The following is a 15073-nucleotide window of genomic DNA, read 5'->3' as shown; positions in this document are numbered from 1 at the left end:
TAGATTAGAAAGGAAGTGCACTACAGATAAAGTAACAGTAGCAATGATAAAGGAGAAAACTCATCAAACTCAAAACATAGCAATATGCCGATATGTTAGTGATAGAAATTACCTCTCATATGTTGGTATAGCTGCTCTGTTTTATAGCAATATCAATTGACTAACTTTTCTCTTCTACTTATAAATACTTAAATACAAAAAAAAATCTGATCGACCCATACACTACAAATATAGCATCAATGGGCTCAGCAGATAAAACAAGACATGGGATAAAAATTTCCAATATAATTCTAGCTACGTCCTCTCAACAGGAAATTTAAAAAGTAGTGCTTTTACCTACCTCCGAATGGGCCCAGTAATTACAATTCCATTATCATACCCTGCTCCCAAAGGAGGATTCAGCCCTCAATGCAGGACAAAATCTGCTCTGTCTGGGCAGAGAATGCTGAACCTTCAGCCCAGTGCTCTAAAGGTTTATATTCTTTGCTAAATTTGATGGTAAAGTCCCACCTTCATTGCCAATGTTGACATATTTGCAAACCACATCCATCCAGTGCAGTGGGCTAATGGCCTGGAAATTCCTGGGTGCCTGTTATGTCCACCCTTCAAAGGCAATGTCATCTGGAGGACCAAATGATTCTTCACTCTCACTGGAGCCATTCTTATTAGGGTAATTGAGTACTCTTATGCTTCAAGGGGCTACAATCAGGTGTCAAATGGTGCAAAATGCACTGATACCTCTTGAGGCATAAAGTCATCCATGGTTTGGTGCAGAAAGAAGATTCACCCTTGGATTTGAATTTAAAAAACATTGTTGAAAAGAGGTGGAAGCCCATTATAACTGCAACTTGTGCCCCCTCCAGTCCGAGGAATTTTGGAGCCAGTGACTCTTCTCATCAAAACCAATGCTGATATCATCGGAATGAACACCATGGAACTTATTTCTGACAATGCAATTCCACACACAATGGTTATTCCATTCACCTTGCTTAAATTATTCAGTGGAATGTTTAGGACAATGCTACAGGATAGCCCTAATGTTTCAAAAATCCCACCTGTGGTAGCTGGGAGGGTGAGCCACAAATTTTATAAAACTGCATGTTAAGCGGCTCTTCGGGTTATTGCTTGCCATTAAATGGAAAAGCATGTTGTTCGGAAAACAAATGAAAGATTCAGTGTTGCTACTTTCGATGCAGGTAAGCCAAAGAAGGGCAGGGTTTCAATGTGGCTGGGGCTAACAACTATCTTTGAGATCTAGAAGATACCACAGCAAAATTAGATTTTTAGATTTACCTTGGTGTCCTCTGGCCACTCCACAACACCCTCCAAGGTTTTTTTTTCAAGATAGGCCACATCCTGGCCGCCTGCATCCATAAGTTAATCACACATTGAGGTGTTGATGGCATTCAGGCTAAAACTTTCCAGAGTAAGCCAATCTGTGCCTGTTCTCAGGCTGGAACAGGTATGGAACACAGGAACTGGAGTTGGTTATTTACTCCCTGAAATAATTCTGTATTTTAACCCCATCTACTTGTCTTGCTTATGTTAACCCTTAATATCTTTGCTTAACAAAAATAATTATCAATCTCAGTCCTGAAATTTCAATTTATCTAGCCTTTTTCTCCTTGGGCAAGACTGCTCCAGATTTCCACTTTCAAAGAAATGCTTCTAGCCATCATCCATGAACAACCTAGCTCTAATTTTAAAGTTATTCTATGGTCTGGAATCTCCGAGAGGAAATAATTTCCATCAATCTTATCACCTCAGTTAGATTACTCATTAAATTTCCACACTCGGAGCAGAAGTTTGGTTTATGCAACTTGTCCTCAAAATTTAACCCCACTTTTATGATGAATCCATGCTACACCCCTGCAAGGCTCATATATCCTTCGTGAGATGTTGTGCCCAGAACTAAATTCAGTACTTCAGATGGAGTCTAACCAGAGTTTTCTACAGCTCCAGCATAACTTCCACTCCTTTGTACTCCAACCTTCATTCTATTGGCCTTTCTAATTAAGTTTTTGTACATGTCCCCTAGCCTCTAGTGATTTTTGTACTTGGACCGCTATAATCCCTGCTTGTCCACAGTTCCTAGCTTCTCACCATTTAGATAATTCACTGATCTACCATTCTTACGTTCAAAGTAGATGATCTCAAGCTTTCCCACACTGGAATTCCATTTTCTCACATATCAATGTCTCTTGGCAACATTCAGCTCCCATCTACCCCATTCACTGTTCAACCTAATTTGATGTCAGCAAACTTAGATTTATGACTCTCCAATTCCATCATCCTAATCATTTAGAAATATAGCAAAGAGCTGAGGTTCCAGTACAGATCTGTGGGGAGAACTACTAGTCACATCCTGCCAACTTGAGTACATGCTCATTATCTCTATCCTCTGTCTTTTACCTCCTAACCAATTCCCTATCCAAGCTAATAGATTCTCTCCAATTCCATGGACTCTCATTTTTGTTAAGTCTCTTATGTGGAACCTTGTCAAATGTTTTCTGTAAGTCCAAATATAAATAGCATGCATAGATACTCCTTTACCATATTTGTTCCCTCCTCAAAAAGTTCAATTGGGTTCCTCAGACGTGATTTACCCTTTACAAATATGTGCTGGCTCGCTCATTTGTGTCCAAATGCCCAGTCTATCTGTCCCTAATGTCAGACTCTAGTAACCTCTGTTAGGGGCCAAGAACAGTGGGAGGCTAAAATTTATCTCATCTCTGAATCAGAAAGTAGGAGGAGGAAAGTTAGCATCAAAATCAAGAGGTGACTTCTTCTTGATCTTGTACCATCAAGTATTCTAGCACAAGATGGTCACTTTCCAGCCTAGTAAAGACTGACCAAATATTTTCAACCATCTTTCATTTGAAAGTTATGCTAGAGGACTGTTAGTGTAGCGCCACTAAGAATGGAATAAACTGGATACCTCACCCTGACATTAATAGTATGTAAGCTTCTTGATGCCATAATATGATAAAATTCATAGAAATATTTGGATTAAGGATATTGAGCAGGGATCTATAAAAGGCAAGTCATGACTGATAGACTTAATAGTTCTTTGAGGAAAAATTGTAATGATGAGGAAATACTGATGGTGTGTTTATGGGTTTGCAAAAGGCAACTGATAATGTCCCACCTAGGCTCGTTAACTATTATTTGCCTAAAGTTTGTCAAGGGATTGAGGCAGGGAAATGGACCAGTAACCTAGAAGAAAAAGAATGGTATTGAGAAAGGGCAGGTAAATGAAGCATTTTGGAGGGTTGGTCCAGGCAGGATAGGACAAGTAGCCTCCTGCATGGCAAAAATTCTTTGAATTTTGGTGTCCTTTTATGTGACAAGCTATAAAATGCATGATTAGATATCATTATGTAAAATGAAAATTTTAAAAATGCACATTTTGGAAGTGGGAAAGGATAGTCAGTACTCAAAGGGTTTAAAAATATATATTCTTTAGATAATATACAATGCAGTAGATCTGTATTGGATTTTGAGATGACATTAGTGATACTAAGTTCAATAATGTCCCTCACATTTTATGGAATTTTATTTCCACAGTAAAATTGTAATGTTTGGTATTTTATTAGAAACCACAGAATTCTTCGGTTCACATCAGGGATGTAGCTCATTTGTTCTTTTCAGAATATATACATTACTTCTATAGTCTTCAGGTAAAATTTCACACAAATTCACTAAACTAAAACAAAAGTCCCATCAAATGCTTCTTAAAAAATGTTTCTTTCCTGTGTTCTTCTGGTAGCATGAAGAGGTGAAGACCTCTAAGAGGAGAAAGTCACTCAGTGTTCTTTCTTTATCTCTGCCCGACCTAATAGAATAGCTATGTTTTCAGGAACTGATAAATGGTGATAAAATTTACATTTTGACAATGACTTTCTTAATCCCATGCAGAGATGGTTTTAACTTGAGCCTCAGCTTTGAGACAGAAAGTGTTCAATATCCAGTAACATTGCCGCTCCTCATCTCATAGGCTGCGCTTTCCATCATACAGGGACTAAAGTCCAATGTCTTAATTAAAAATACTACAGTCTGCGTTGAAGACCCAAGTCTCGTCATGTTGCTGTAGCCTCTAAGTAACTCTGTAGCTTACGGACGGTGGATTCATCCAATGAGAAAAGATCAAAGTCAAAAGTTGTGTTTGTAACATTGAAATGTCCTGTTTCTTCAATAAGGTTTACAATCTGTTGAAGGAAAATAAAGGCTGCTTAAAACCAGGGTCAGAAATTCAGGTAAAATCTTCAGATTTTTACCCAAGTAAAGTTTGATGGAAATATCATGGAAGATAAACAGTAGATTATACAGCAAAAACACAGCACAATATTTAGTGCTGTTAATAATGACAGACCACACAGAGGTTGCTTTGTTCTCTGGGAATAACATTGCGAAACAAATTATAACTTTGCTTAGATAAATGCTTCTGTATCATATACTGTATGGAGTTTTGTATTCTTCATTTCCACAACTTCTTCCCCAGAGTGGCAGTAAGCGCTGCCAAATTCCCCCATCCCTTACAAGGAAATCAATTTCAAAAATATTTTCTATCGACCATGGAATAAATGGAACACTTAGATGGGATTGATGAGAAAAGCAGCTCCATGCAAAAGTTTAAACTTCATCAAAGATAAATTCACTTTATTAGAAAGAACTTGTGTTTATATTGTGCCTTTCATGTATTTGGGAGATCCTAAAGTGCTTCACATGACAGCCAATTTTCACACATCAAAGTCTCACATTCAGCAAAAAGATGAATGGCCAGACGATCTGTTTGATGATGTAAGCTAAAGGATAAATGTTGGCCCAGATATTCTCCTGGATTTAGAATAGTGTCATGGGATCTTGAGTAGTTAGAACCTTGGCTTACCATCAACGTCCAAAAAAACAGCAGTCCCTCAATGAAGTGTCAGGCTTGATTATATGCTTAAGCCTCTGGACTAGTGCTAGAACATGTAATCATCTGAGCCTAAGGCAAAAGTGCTACCACTGAGCCTTGGCTGACACCTTCACATTACGATTTCGACTCGGCTCAATTATCTAAAATTGAAAATCAAATCCAACTAATCTAAAGGATGAATTCCTGCTTTCCAATCACAGGATCTAAAAAATTCACTGAGGCATAGAAAGTGAGTAGAACTCGTGGGACACAGGAGAGAGGGGCACAAGATACAGCATTTTGCATAACTTGTCATTTCTGGAGAACCAAGACCGAATATTGAGAAATCAAGTCATGAGATGAGCAGTGTAAATTAGGGTTGTTGGCAGTACCGGGTGAGAGCTAGAGGCAGAAACATGGGATAGCGTGGAAGTGGTAACAGAATGAATATGGGAAAGGAAACACAGTTTCAGATCAGACATTAAGATAAAGTCATAACTTCAGACTTGTTTTGAGGTGACACCTGCTGAAGAAATATGGAAGTGGGCCTGGGTGAAGCTAATTATCTCACCATGATCAGGGCTGAGAACCACTTTATCGGAGTACAGAGGCAAGCAGGATTTTGGGGAAGGTCAGAGTGACTGCATTCATTTCCAAGTGACTAAGGCATGACAGTCAATGACAACTGAATCAAAAAGTACTCCAATCTGCCTACAAAGGAGCCGGCCTCTCTGGAAAAATAATTCGGCGACTGTGCAATACCCTGAAGTCAATCCAAGTTAAAACTAAGCATTTCGTTAAAAATTGTTTTTTTAAAATTTTTTTTATTTTGTACATGTCACTCTTCAGGGGAAATTTTAAGGTGAGCAAATTAAACTATTTTAAGAATTGTTGCAGCAACAGATCGATCATTTCCAGCTCTGGCTTGTCAGCTTCCAAAAAACCATAAGTGAATTAATTGCATAATTTCCTGCTGCTTACTCATTTCACATTGGTACTTAACTACAGAACCAGTCCATATTCGATTATTTTATGCTTAGACAATTGGATATTTTATTTTAAATGACAATTTCAGATGTGATATCTTTAAAAGCATCGCCGGTAGACTTTTAATTGTATAAACAGACAGGCAGCTGTCACATTTGAAAGTCACAAGCTCCAAATGACTGCTTTTCTTTGACGGTACAAGGACTTGGGAGACACAGGTTTAAGGTTCTGAGTAAGGGATATGGGCGGGGGCGGGTGGAGAATGGGATGTGAGGAAGAACTTTTTAAGAAACAAGTGGAGGCAGGGACGACCAATAATTTCAAAAGGAAACCACTTGGGCAGCTGAGGCAAATAAACTTACAGGGCTATAGGGATAAAGCAGAGAAATGGGATTGACTGGATTACTCTACAGAGAGCTGACATGGACTCGATGGGTCAAACGGCATCCTTCTGTACAGTAATGTCGCCATGACTCTTCCCCCTATTGACCATCAGTTCTAATCGTCCTGGTGAAAATCAAATCAAGGTAATTCCAAAAGATTGATACGGAACATTGGAAAGCTGGCAGATGTTGCAAATTGCTGAGCAGACAGCCAGATTGGAAATTTTGGTAGCCCGACTGGCAACTTTGTATAAGGGTAAAAAATGAACTTTTACTGAAAGAGAATGCAACCATTTAAAATAATAATGTTTATTGTGATTGTAATTTTAAAAATGATCTGAACACTTAAAGGAGCAATGCTATCAATAAAAAATTGTCTGTTTGCGGTTTCCATGGCTGCGTTTACAATTTACCTGTTGCAACACATTGCGTTCTCGTAATGCCATCAACCTGCGATGAAGATCTACCAATTCTTCTGTATATGACTGTAGAAAGGAAAGCGAATATTAGTCTTTACCTTGGCATCAAACTGCAAAAACTAGCCTTTGCCTTTTAGTTTTGATGCATTTAGGACCCCGATTTTCCAAAATGGGGCTCGTCTAGCTCAAGGTAACACAGGGTCAACTGGCAGCTCAGGGTATGGCCAGCACCAAATTTTCCAACAGCTGTTGCTACCCTGAATAGAATACTGGTATACATTTAGTTGGGCATTGTAAAATATGACAAGACAGTACTGTTTAAAGGGCTACACCTGAATTTAAAGGTGAAGATGTGTTGGTGGCAGAAAAGTGCACCAACTGCTCACAATAGCTCAATGGGAGCCCATGGGCTTATGTGTTCCTTTTGATACCAAGACTTTAGAGATCGGGCTACATGAGTTACTCCAAAGGGGGTCTTACTTGGGCTGAAGGTCTCCAATAAAACTGTAGGTACAACTTCATGACAGGAGATTGCTCACCAAGTCAAATCAGTCATCCCAATATTTTGTGCCAGACTACAAAATGAAGATGATGCTTACCAATTCAAGGAGGAAGATAAAATAAGTAAACTGCTGCATAGGTTTCCTGTTGGGTCTAACTAGTATAGTCAAATTCTTTGGCACCCTTTGGGATGAACAGTATTGTACTTAACCATTTCCATTTTACACATATACTTCCATTGTGTAACGCTGACTTACAAAACTTTCATGCAGGTGAAGATAATGCCCAAGGAAAGCAAACAAATACTAAACTTCCAGATCGAGGATCTCCTTGGATGTTTGTGGGGAGGGGTTCCCATAGGGGTCAGTAGTCAGAAAAACATTGTCAAATAATGCAGGAACCATGAACCATTACATAAGGCAGGCATCATGGTTGTATCCTGTATGGTGATCGCCTGAACATTATTGGAATGCAAGTTCATCCTGTTTTGTAGGCCATGGGGTCTTCAATGAGGATACCAGATGCCCATAGTGGCATCATTCCCACCCCATTGCATTCAAGGGAACTCTGCTGCTAGCAAAAAATCTGGACATTTCCACGTCCAATCAAACTGATTACTTCTTTCTAAAGCAAATATATTGCCCCTTTTCAGCACAGTATTTGTCACTGGTTTGATATATGCTGCCAAAGCAGACAGCCTGATATAGATCTCTCCTACAGTAAGCTTGGAAGACTGTGGCAGGAGGGAAACTCCATGCTTCTCCACCTTCCTCTCCTCCACAAAGCTCTCCTGAAAATCTCTCTCTCTCTTTAACCAGCCCTCCCCTCCTAATATCTCCTCTTTGTCCAGATGCCAAATTGTAACTTGCATTTCTGGACAGCAGATTGGGGTGTTTTTCTTATGTTACAGATATATAAATGCAAGCTGTGTTGTTGTTGCTGTGCAGCAGGGGCTGTCTCTGCTCCAGATGTTCATTGTGCAACTCATGATGCAACACTATGACAACCTATCTTATGAAGCAGATAGTTCTAGTTTTGTGGACTGCGGTAAATAAATATGAATCTTGGGGTAATGATATGTGAGAAATAAATGCCTCAGGTGTAATTGCACCTGTATTTGTTGTCCCTTCATGAACTGATTTTCCTCATTTATAATAAGGTTATTGGAAGCCTCAAAGGAAGTTGTATTGTCAGTTTTTTATGATGCTGTTCACATGGCAGCTGCAAAAACCAAAGAGGAGGAAATTATTGGAAAACTAAACAAAAAATACCAACCAATTAATGCCCAGAGCAAAACATGACATCAATTCCCTTTAATACACCTGTCAGGTCTCAAGGCTCCTGATCAGCCCATTTGACATGGAGGATATCTGTGATGTGGGCACCTAACAACTGAGGTGTGCTGCACTAATAAGGAAGCTATCCATGATATTCTTGCCCTGGGCCTTTTTCATAGTCTTGAGTGCGTTCCCATTAACTTTGGCCAGACCAGACACCCAGTTTCATGATGGGATTTATCAAGTACAAGTATGAACAAAGGAGAACCTATAACAGCGAGGCTAGGATTGGGATAGCCATAAATTTCCTTCCTTAAATAGATGCCGAGTCCATCCTTGTAAATCACCATATAAGGCTTTCTTTAGTTTTCTTTTGCGCAGAAGACGCTGATGTGTATATCATTCTTCATTAATTAAAACATAATTAAAAATTGTAGCGAACGTGGTAAGTACTATTAATGGCACTTGAGAAATGAATCTGAAAACAGCTGAGTAAAAATAAGGCAAAACATTGATATATTTTATACAAAGTCACATGAAGATTATGGCTCTAACTATATCTGCACAGATGTTGTTCCTTGATAATTGGGAATTGTTCACCTTGTCTTGCAATCCTTTTTTAAATAGCTTTTCAGGTTTTTCACAGTTTTCAGGGCTTTTTCTGCCAGATGTCTGTAAAAGAGATGAACATAAATATTCAGAAGTCAATTAGTTAGGGATCTTTTTCTACAGCACCTGTTCATTCCATTTTTTAAACATATAGTTTGATGATTCCTTAATTTTAAAATGTTTCATCTGATCTTTTAGAGCACCATGACTCTGCAATTTTCGAGCAGAGAGAACGATTGGTCCTCAAACCCCACTACTCTTCAACAGCCTTCTTGGTGTATGAGATAGTACTGTCTTGATTCTGCCTCATTGAGAGAGAAGTGCCCTTCCTCCGATTGGTCCCCACACAGTGGCTCTTTATTCTTTCATGGGATGTTGGTGTCACTGGCAAGGTCTGCATTTGTTGCCCATCCCTAATTGTCCTTGAACTGAGTGGCTAGCTGGGCCATTTCAGAGGGCAGTTAACGGTTAATCACATTGTGCCATTAGGTAACAAATTCACAGTTCATGGGATGCCCGATAAATGAGGAAAATGGCGCATGGAGGTCCCACGCCAAATTCACACCTCTATCATTGGCCAATAAGATTGTACCACATCCTTACTGGTAAATGTTGGTGATTTCTTGCCAAGCACCTGCCCCACCTCATGTAAATGATGGTGAAGCAGCAGGGCTTAGGACTCAGGGCAATTTCCCTTCATTTCCACCTGTGCAATGATAATGAAAGGGCAAATCAAAAGGAAGGTGGTGGTAGGGACCTGATTCAGCAGGATCTTGGCTAAATGTAATTCTCCCTCTACACGCCCCTCAAACTGCTTGTTCCATGGTTGCTCGGTTCTTTCAGAACCACTTCAAAATTAAGTGATCTTCTGTTCACTTTCAACATTTCAGATGCTGTGATGAGGATCCCGGCAGATAATTTCACTCCCTAACAGTGGCAGACTCTTACTGAAGAACAGAACTACTGTTGGATATCTGTGCAACATTAACTGACTCTGATCAAGAAAAATACAATGGGCTCACTATGAGGTTGGATTGGGAGGTAGAAATTCTACCCCAATCAACTTCCAGAGTCAACCCTGTCCTAGGGAAAAAATATCCACCCCCCCCCCCCCCCCCCCCCCCCCACCCCCACCCCCCACCACCCCCACCCCACCCCCCCCCCCACAAATGGGTAATGAGCAAAAACCAGGAGGTCTATAGCTTTGCCACAAGAACTTGTCTTTGTAGGGATAAAGGGTGCAACACAGCAAGCTGTATGGGGAGCAAGCTGCCAGTGTGGTACAGAGACATTCCAGCTTAGTAGAGATGTTAATAGTGAATTCCCATTAAAGAAGGCAAAAAGGACTTGCATTTATTGCATGAAAGTGCCTTTCATGACTCCAGGGCATCCAAAAGTCCTTCACAATTTTACTTTTGAAGTGTAGTCACTGTTGTAATGTAGGGAACCCATCTTGTGGTATGACAGAGGATAACTGAAATTTCCATCAGAAATGTTGACACAGGAGACTACAATAAAGTGTGTGCACCTTTAAGCAAGATTTTTAATCCAGTAGATGATCCCCAAAACGTCAGGAGTTAAAACCATGAGCAGTGAAATGTAGTGAGCGACAGAGGTAATGAGAGCGTAGTACAAAGGTGTAATTCATCCCCATTTTAAAGCCATACATTCTGTTTTAATTTTTAGATAATTCTATCATAGATCCTTGGAACAACACAGCACAGAAGTTTTGTGCTGAGTTTTTGAAAGAGCTATCCAATTAGTCCACTCCCTTGCTCTTTCCCCGTAGCCCTGTTATTTTTTTTTCCTTTGAAATTTACTACGAATCTGCTTCCACCACCTTTTCATGCTGTGCACTCCAGGTCACAACATAAAGCAGTTGGGAAAGGCCTGGAAATCTGCAGCTTCTGGAGTTTATGCAGCGCCATCTAATGGTAAAGGCATGAATCTACAGTCATAGAATGCCATATAGCAAATTTAATACATGAATATAGTAATTCCATATTTGGAAGACAATCAGCTTGAGACATTTCCTGTCTGATACGTCGTCCACTCAGTCAGCTCCACTCAGTCAGCACACCCATCTGGCTGCCTGGAGGTGTATGAGAGTCATTCAAGACAGCTTGGCTCTCTGTCGCCCTGTAGCAAAGTGGCTGGTCCCCACAAAGCACAAAATAATTTGAAATAACCTGACTGTCTTTGTAAAAGCATTGGCACACAGTATCAATTTATGTTAAAAAGGTTGCAGCACATTGATACAAAATGATAAGCTAAACCATAGATTAGGTAATTACTTTAAACAATATATACCAAGAATGAGAGCAGCATCAGGATTTAGCCTGTTCTGCAATTCAGTGAGATCATGGCTGACCTATAGCCTAATTCCATATGGTTTGACTCTAATTTTTGATTATGTCCCCTAGCTCAATATTCCCAACCATTGGAAATAGATTCCCTGGATCTACCCTATCTGTTCTCCCTAATATCTTGAAAACTTCAATCATTTCTTAACTGTCTAAATACCACGGAACACAACCCTAGTTTGTGTAATCCCCTCCTTGTGACTTCAACCCTGGCGTCCAGGTATATTGGATATACGGCATAGAAACAAGGCCATTTAGCCCAACTAGTCCATGATGCATTTATGCTCCACTCAAGCCTCCTCCCATCTTTCCTCATCTCAATCTATCTTCTAACCTCTTCCTGCTTAAATGCTTGTCTAACTTGCCCTTAGATGCATCTATACTATTTGCTTCAACCACTCCTTATGGTAGCGAGTTCCAAATTCTCACCACTCTTGGGGCAAAGAAATATTTTCTGAATTCCCTATTGGATTATTTGGTGACTATCTTAATATAATATTGGTCTCTCTTCCCCACAGGTGGAAACATTCTCTCTGTATCCACTCTATCAAAATCACCCATAATTTTAAAGATCTCTATTAGGCCACCCCTTAAGCCTTCCCCTTTTTAAGAGGAAAAAGACCCAAGCTGTTCATCCTTTCCTGATATGCATAGCTTTACATTTCTGGTTACATGCTGATAAATCCTCCATGCATTCTCTCCAATGCCTCCATATTCTTTTTACAAAATGGCAACCAGAGCTGCACGCAGTACTTTAAGTGTAGTCTAACCAAGAGTTCGATACAGCTTTAGCTTCCCTACTTTTCGATTCTATCCTCTAGAAATAAGGCCTAGTGCTTGGCTTGTTATTTTTTAACGGCCTTGCCAAGATATGGCACAATTTTTCGTTACTAGTGTATTTGTATTCTCTCTTCCCCTACGGCCTCCATGCCAGGCCACAACAGAGAATAGACTTCTTAAAGTGGCCATGCTTGGATTATGCAAGGGCAACATGTTTGGATTATGTCAAATCACAAGATTTGGTCACTTCAAGAAACCAACAAACTGCTGCCTGTTCTCACATTAGACTAGGCTCATTGTATCCCAATTACAAGTGTGAATTTCGCAGGGTTTCTCTTCCTCATCCAAACTTAGTTCAGAGGAGCACCGCAGGAGCCCCAAAAGACAGTATCATTCTGATAAATCTAATTTGCACTTCCTCCTAAGTTGTGGTGCCCAAAAAGCTGTTCACAGTACTCCAGGTATGGTCCATGACTTCTATCTCCTTGTATTTTAGGCCTGGAGATATGAGGTGGCACAATCCTGTTTAGAGACCGTTAACGTCCAAAGGGAAATTCAAAATCTCTGTTATCTACTGAAAGAATAAAACCACAAGATTCCATGGTTTAAACAAAAGTTTTTTTACTATACAAGAGTCAAACAAAGCAAACACTACTAACTAAGTGCTATCTTAGGTTATCAATTATACTTTACACTCAAAAAAACAATAAACACAATTATTTATACTTAAAACTGAACTCCTCAACTGAACCTTTCCCTTTTCACTTTGACTTCCATCCATCAGAAAGTCTTTGGCTACTTTTCAGACCTTTGAAGGTCCTTTCACTTCCTGGGAGAAAACAAAGGCCCACATTTAGAATATTGTGAGCAATTTTGGGCCCCGTATCTCAGGAAGGTTGTGCTGGCCCTGGAGAGGGTCCAGAGGAGGTTCATGAGAATGATCCCAGGAATGAAAGGCTTAACGTATGAGGAACGTTTGAGGACTCTGGGTCTATACTCGATGGAGTTTAGAAGGATGAGGGGGGATCGGATTGAAACTTACAGAATACTTTAAGGCCTGGATAGAGTGGGTGTGGAGAAGATTTTTTCATTAGTAGGAGAGACTAGGACCCGAGGCTCAGCCTCAGAGTAAAGGGAAGACCTTTTAGAACAGAGATGAGGAGAAACTTCTTTAGCCAGAGAGAGTGGTGAATCTATGGAATTCATTGTCACAGAAGGCTGTGAAGGTCTGGTCATTGAGTGTACTTAAGACTGAGATAGTAGGTTCTTGATTGGTAAGGGGATCAAAGGTTACGGGGAGAAGGCGGGAGAATGGGGTTGAGAAACTTATCAGCCATGATTGAATGGCAGAGCAGACTCGATGGGCCGATTGGCCTAATTTCTGCTCCTATGTCTTATGTCAGCTCTCAGGAATTCACTTTAACTCTCCTCAGTGTGTTCCTACTATCCTCTGAGGTACGAGCTTTCTTGGGGTCTTTCCACTGGTCTCCCACTAAGCGATCCTCCATTGCTCCTTAAGCGCCGCACAATTGTGGACACTCCAACTAACACATGGGCTCCACTGCACCCTAGCTTGGTACCTCCACTTCAGAAATAGCCTTAATTACTGATAATTCCATTTTGACATTGGTCTCTAGCTGCTTTTCAGCAATTAGCAGACTCCCTCTTCCCTCTGTCTTCTGAACTTAGGACTTACACCCATCAACTTGGATGCTTGCAGCTCCAACCCCAAAGACTTTCCGGAAAAATCCTGAAGACAACTTCCCAGAATTTCAACCAAGGCGCCACCCTGAATCACTCATCTCTATAACGACACTTTAGTTGAGATGTCCAAGAGCCATTTACATTAATTGACCTTTCAGCTTCAAAGTCAAACCTCTTGACCCTGAGGTCTGCAAGAACAATTCAAATTTCTAATGAAGTCAGGGCAATTCTCCTCAGACATGATGTCTGCAGTTCCTTAGCTAAACATAGCTGCCTGCTGTTTTATAGTTCTTTCTCTTCTATTTTGACCTTATTAAACAAAAACAGATCACCCTTTGAATACTTGGTGTTCTGGCAATTCCTAGAACCCAGCATTTTAATTACCTTACCCATATAACTTTCATCTTCCCAAATCTAAAAATTACCTCTAAACTATTAATATGAACCATAAACTAGATGATTATGAAAGAGGCCAGCATCCCATTAGCTTTTTAATTATTTCCTGCACCTGTTGATTTTAATGATCTGTGAACCTGGATCCCACCCAAGCCTCTTTGGGACCTCCACTATATCTAACTCTACACCATTTAGAAAGCTCTATCCTTTTTTGTTCCAAAGTGGATGACCCTACAATTGTCCACACTGAAATTCATTTGCCACAGTTTTACCCATTCACAATGTATTAATAATATCTTGTTATTTCTTGCTTCTGTTTACACTGCTTAAAATGTTGCCTACCTTTGTGTAATTGGAAAACTTGTATATAGGTTTCTATCCCACTATCTAAGTATCACAAAATATCCCATTCTAGGGCAGAAGGATTAATCTACCAGAGGGGGGAACACTGGCAAATGGATGATCATGTTGCCTAGCCTACGTGCTTCTGAAGATTTACTCTTGAATACTTTGGCAAATTACCTGTCTATGCACTCTGTTATGCCCAGTGAAGGTATATCCTAGTCACCACTTTAAACATGGACTGTGCTCATATGGAAGCTTCTGGAACTGGTTTTTATTTTTTTTTTTAAATGGATACTAACCAGGTGGCTTTTGTAAGTTCAACATAGACTACATTAAGCTTCCAGAAAGTTCATGATTGAATTAACCTGGGTAGGGAACTCCCCCTGGAATGGACATACCAAGACAAATACTA

The 15073-nt window shown here is 40.0% G+C and overlaps 1 protein-coding gene across 2 annotated transcripts in view; it reads right to left on the bottom strand.

Moving 5' to 3' along the window:
* Window positions 1-3569: 3569 nt before the first annotated feature.
* mllt1a (MLLT1 super elongation complex subunit a) overlaps window positions 3570-15073 on the bottom strand; it is an 81461-nt gene continuing 69957 nt past the window's right edge. The window contains exons 10-12 of one of the 2 annotated variants that reach the window (XM_041205145.1): window positions 9065-9136; window positions 6681-6752; window positions 3570-4208 (exon numbers count right to left, since the gene is read on the bottom strand). In XM_041205145.1, the coding sequence (XP_041061079.1) occupies window positions 4080-4208; window positions 6681-6752; window positions 9065-9136 (273 nt within the window). In that variant the 3' untranslated portion in view covers window positions 3570-4079. Of the gene's footprint in view, window positions 4209-6680; window positions 6753-9064; window positions 9137-15073 lie in introns of those variants that run through there. The other variant, XR_005945177.1, reaches the window with a different exon arrangement.

This window comes from Carcharodon carcharias, chromosome 14 (genome assembly GCF_017639515.1).
Source record: "Carcharodon carcharias isolate sCarCar2 chromosome 14, sCarCar2.pri, whole genome shotgun sequence".
In the NCBI taxonomy this organism is placed as follows: domain Eukaryota; kingdom Metazoa; phylum Chordata; class Chondrichthyes; order Lamniformes; family Lamnidae; genus Carcharodon; species Carcharodon carcharias.
This window is presented reverse-complemented; position numbering and strand designations above follow the sequence as displayed.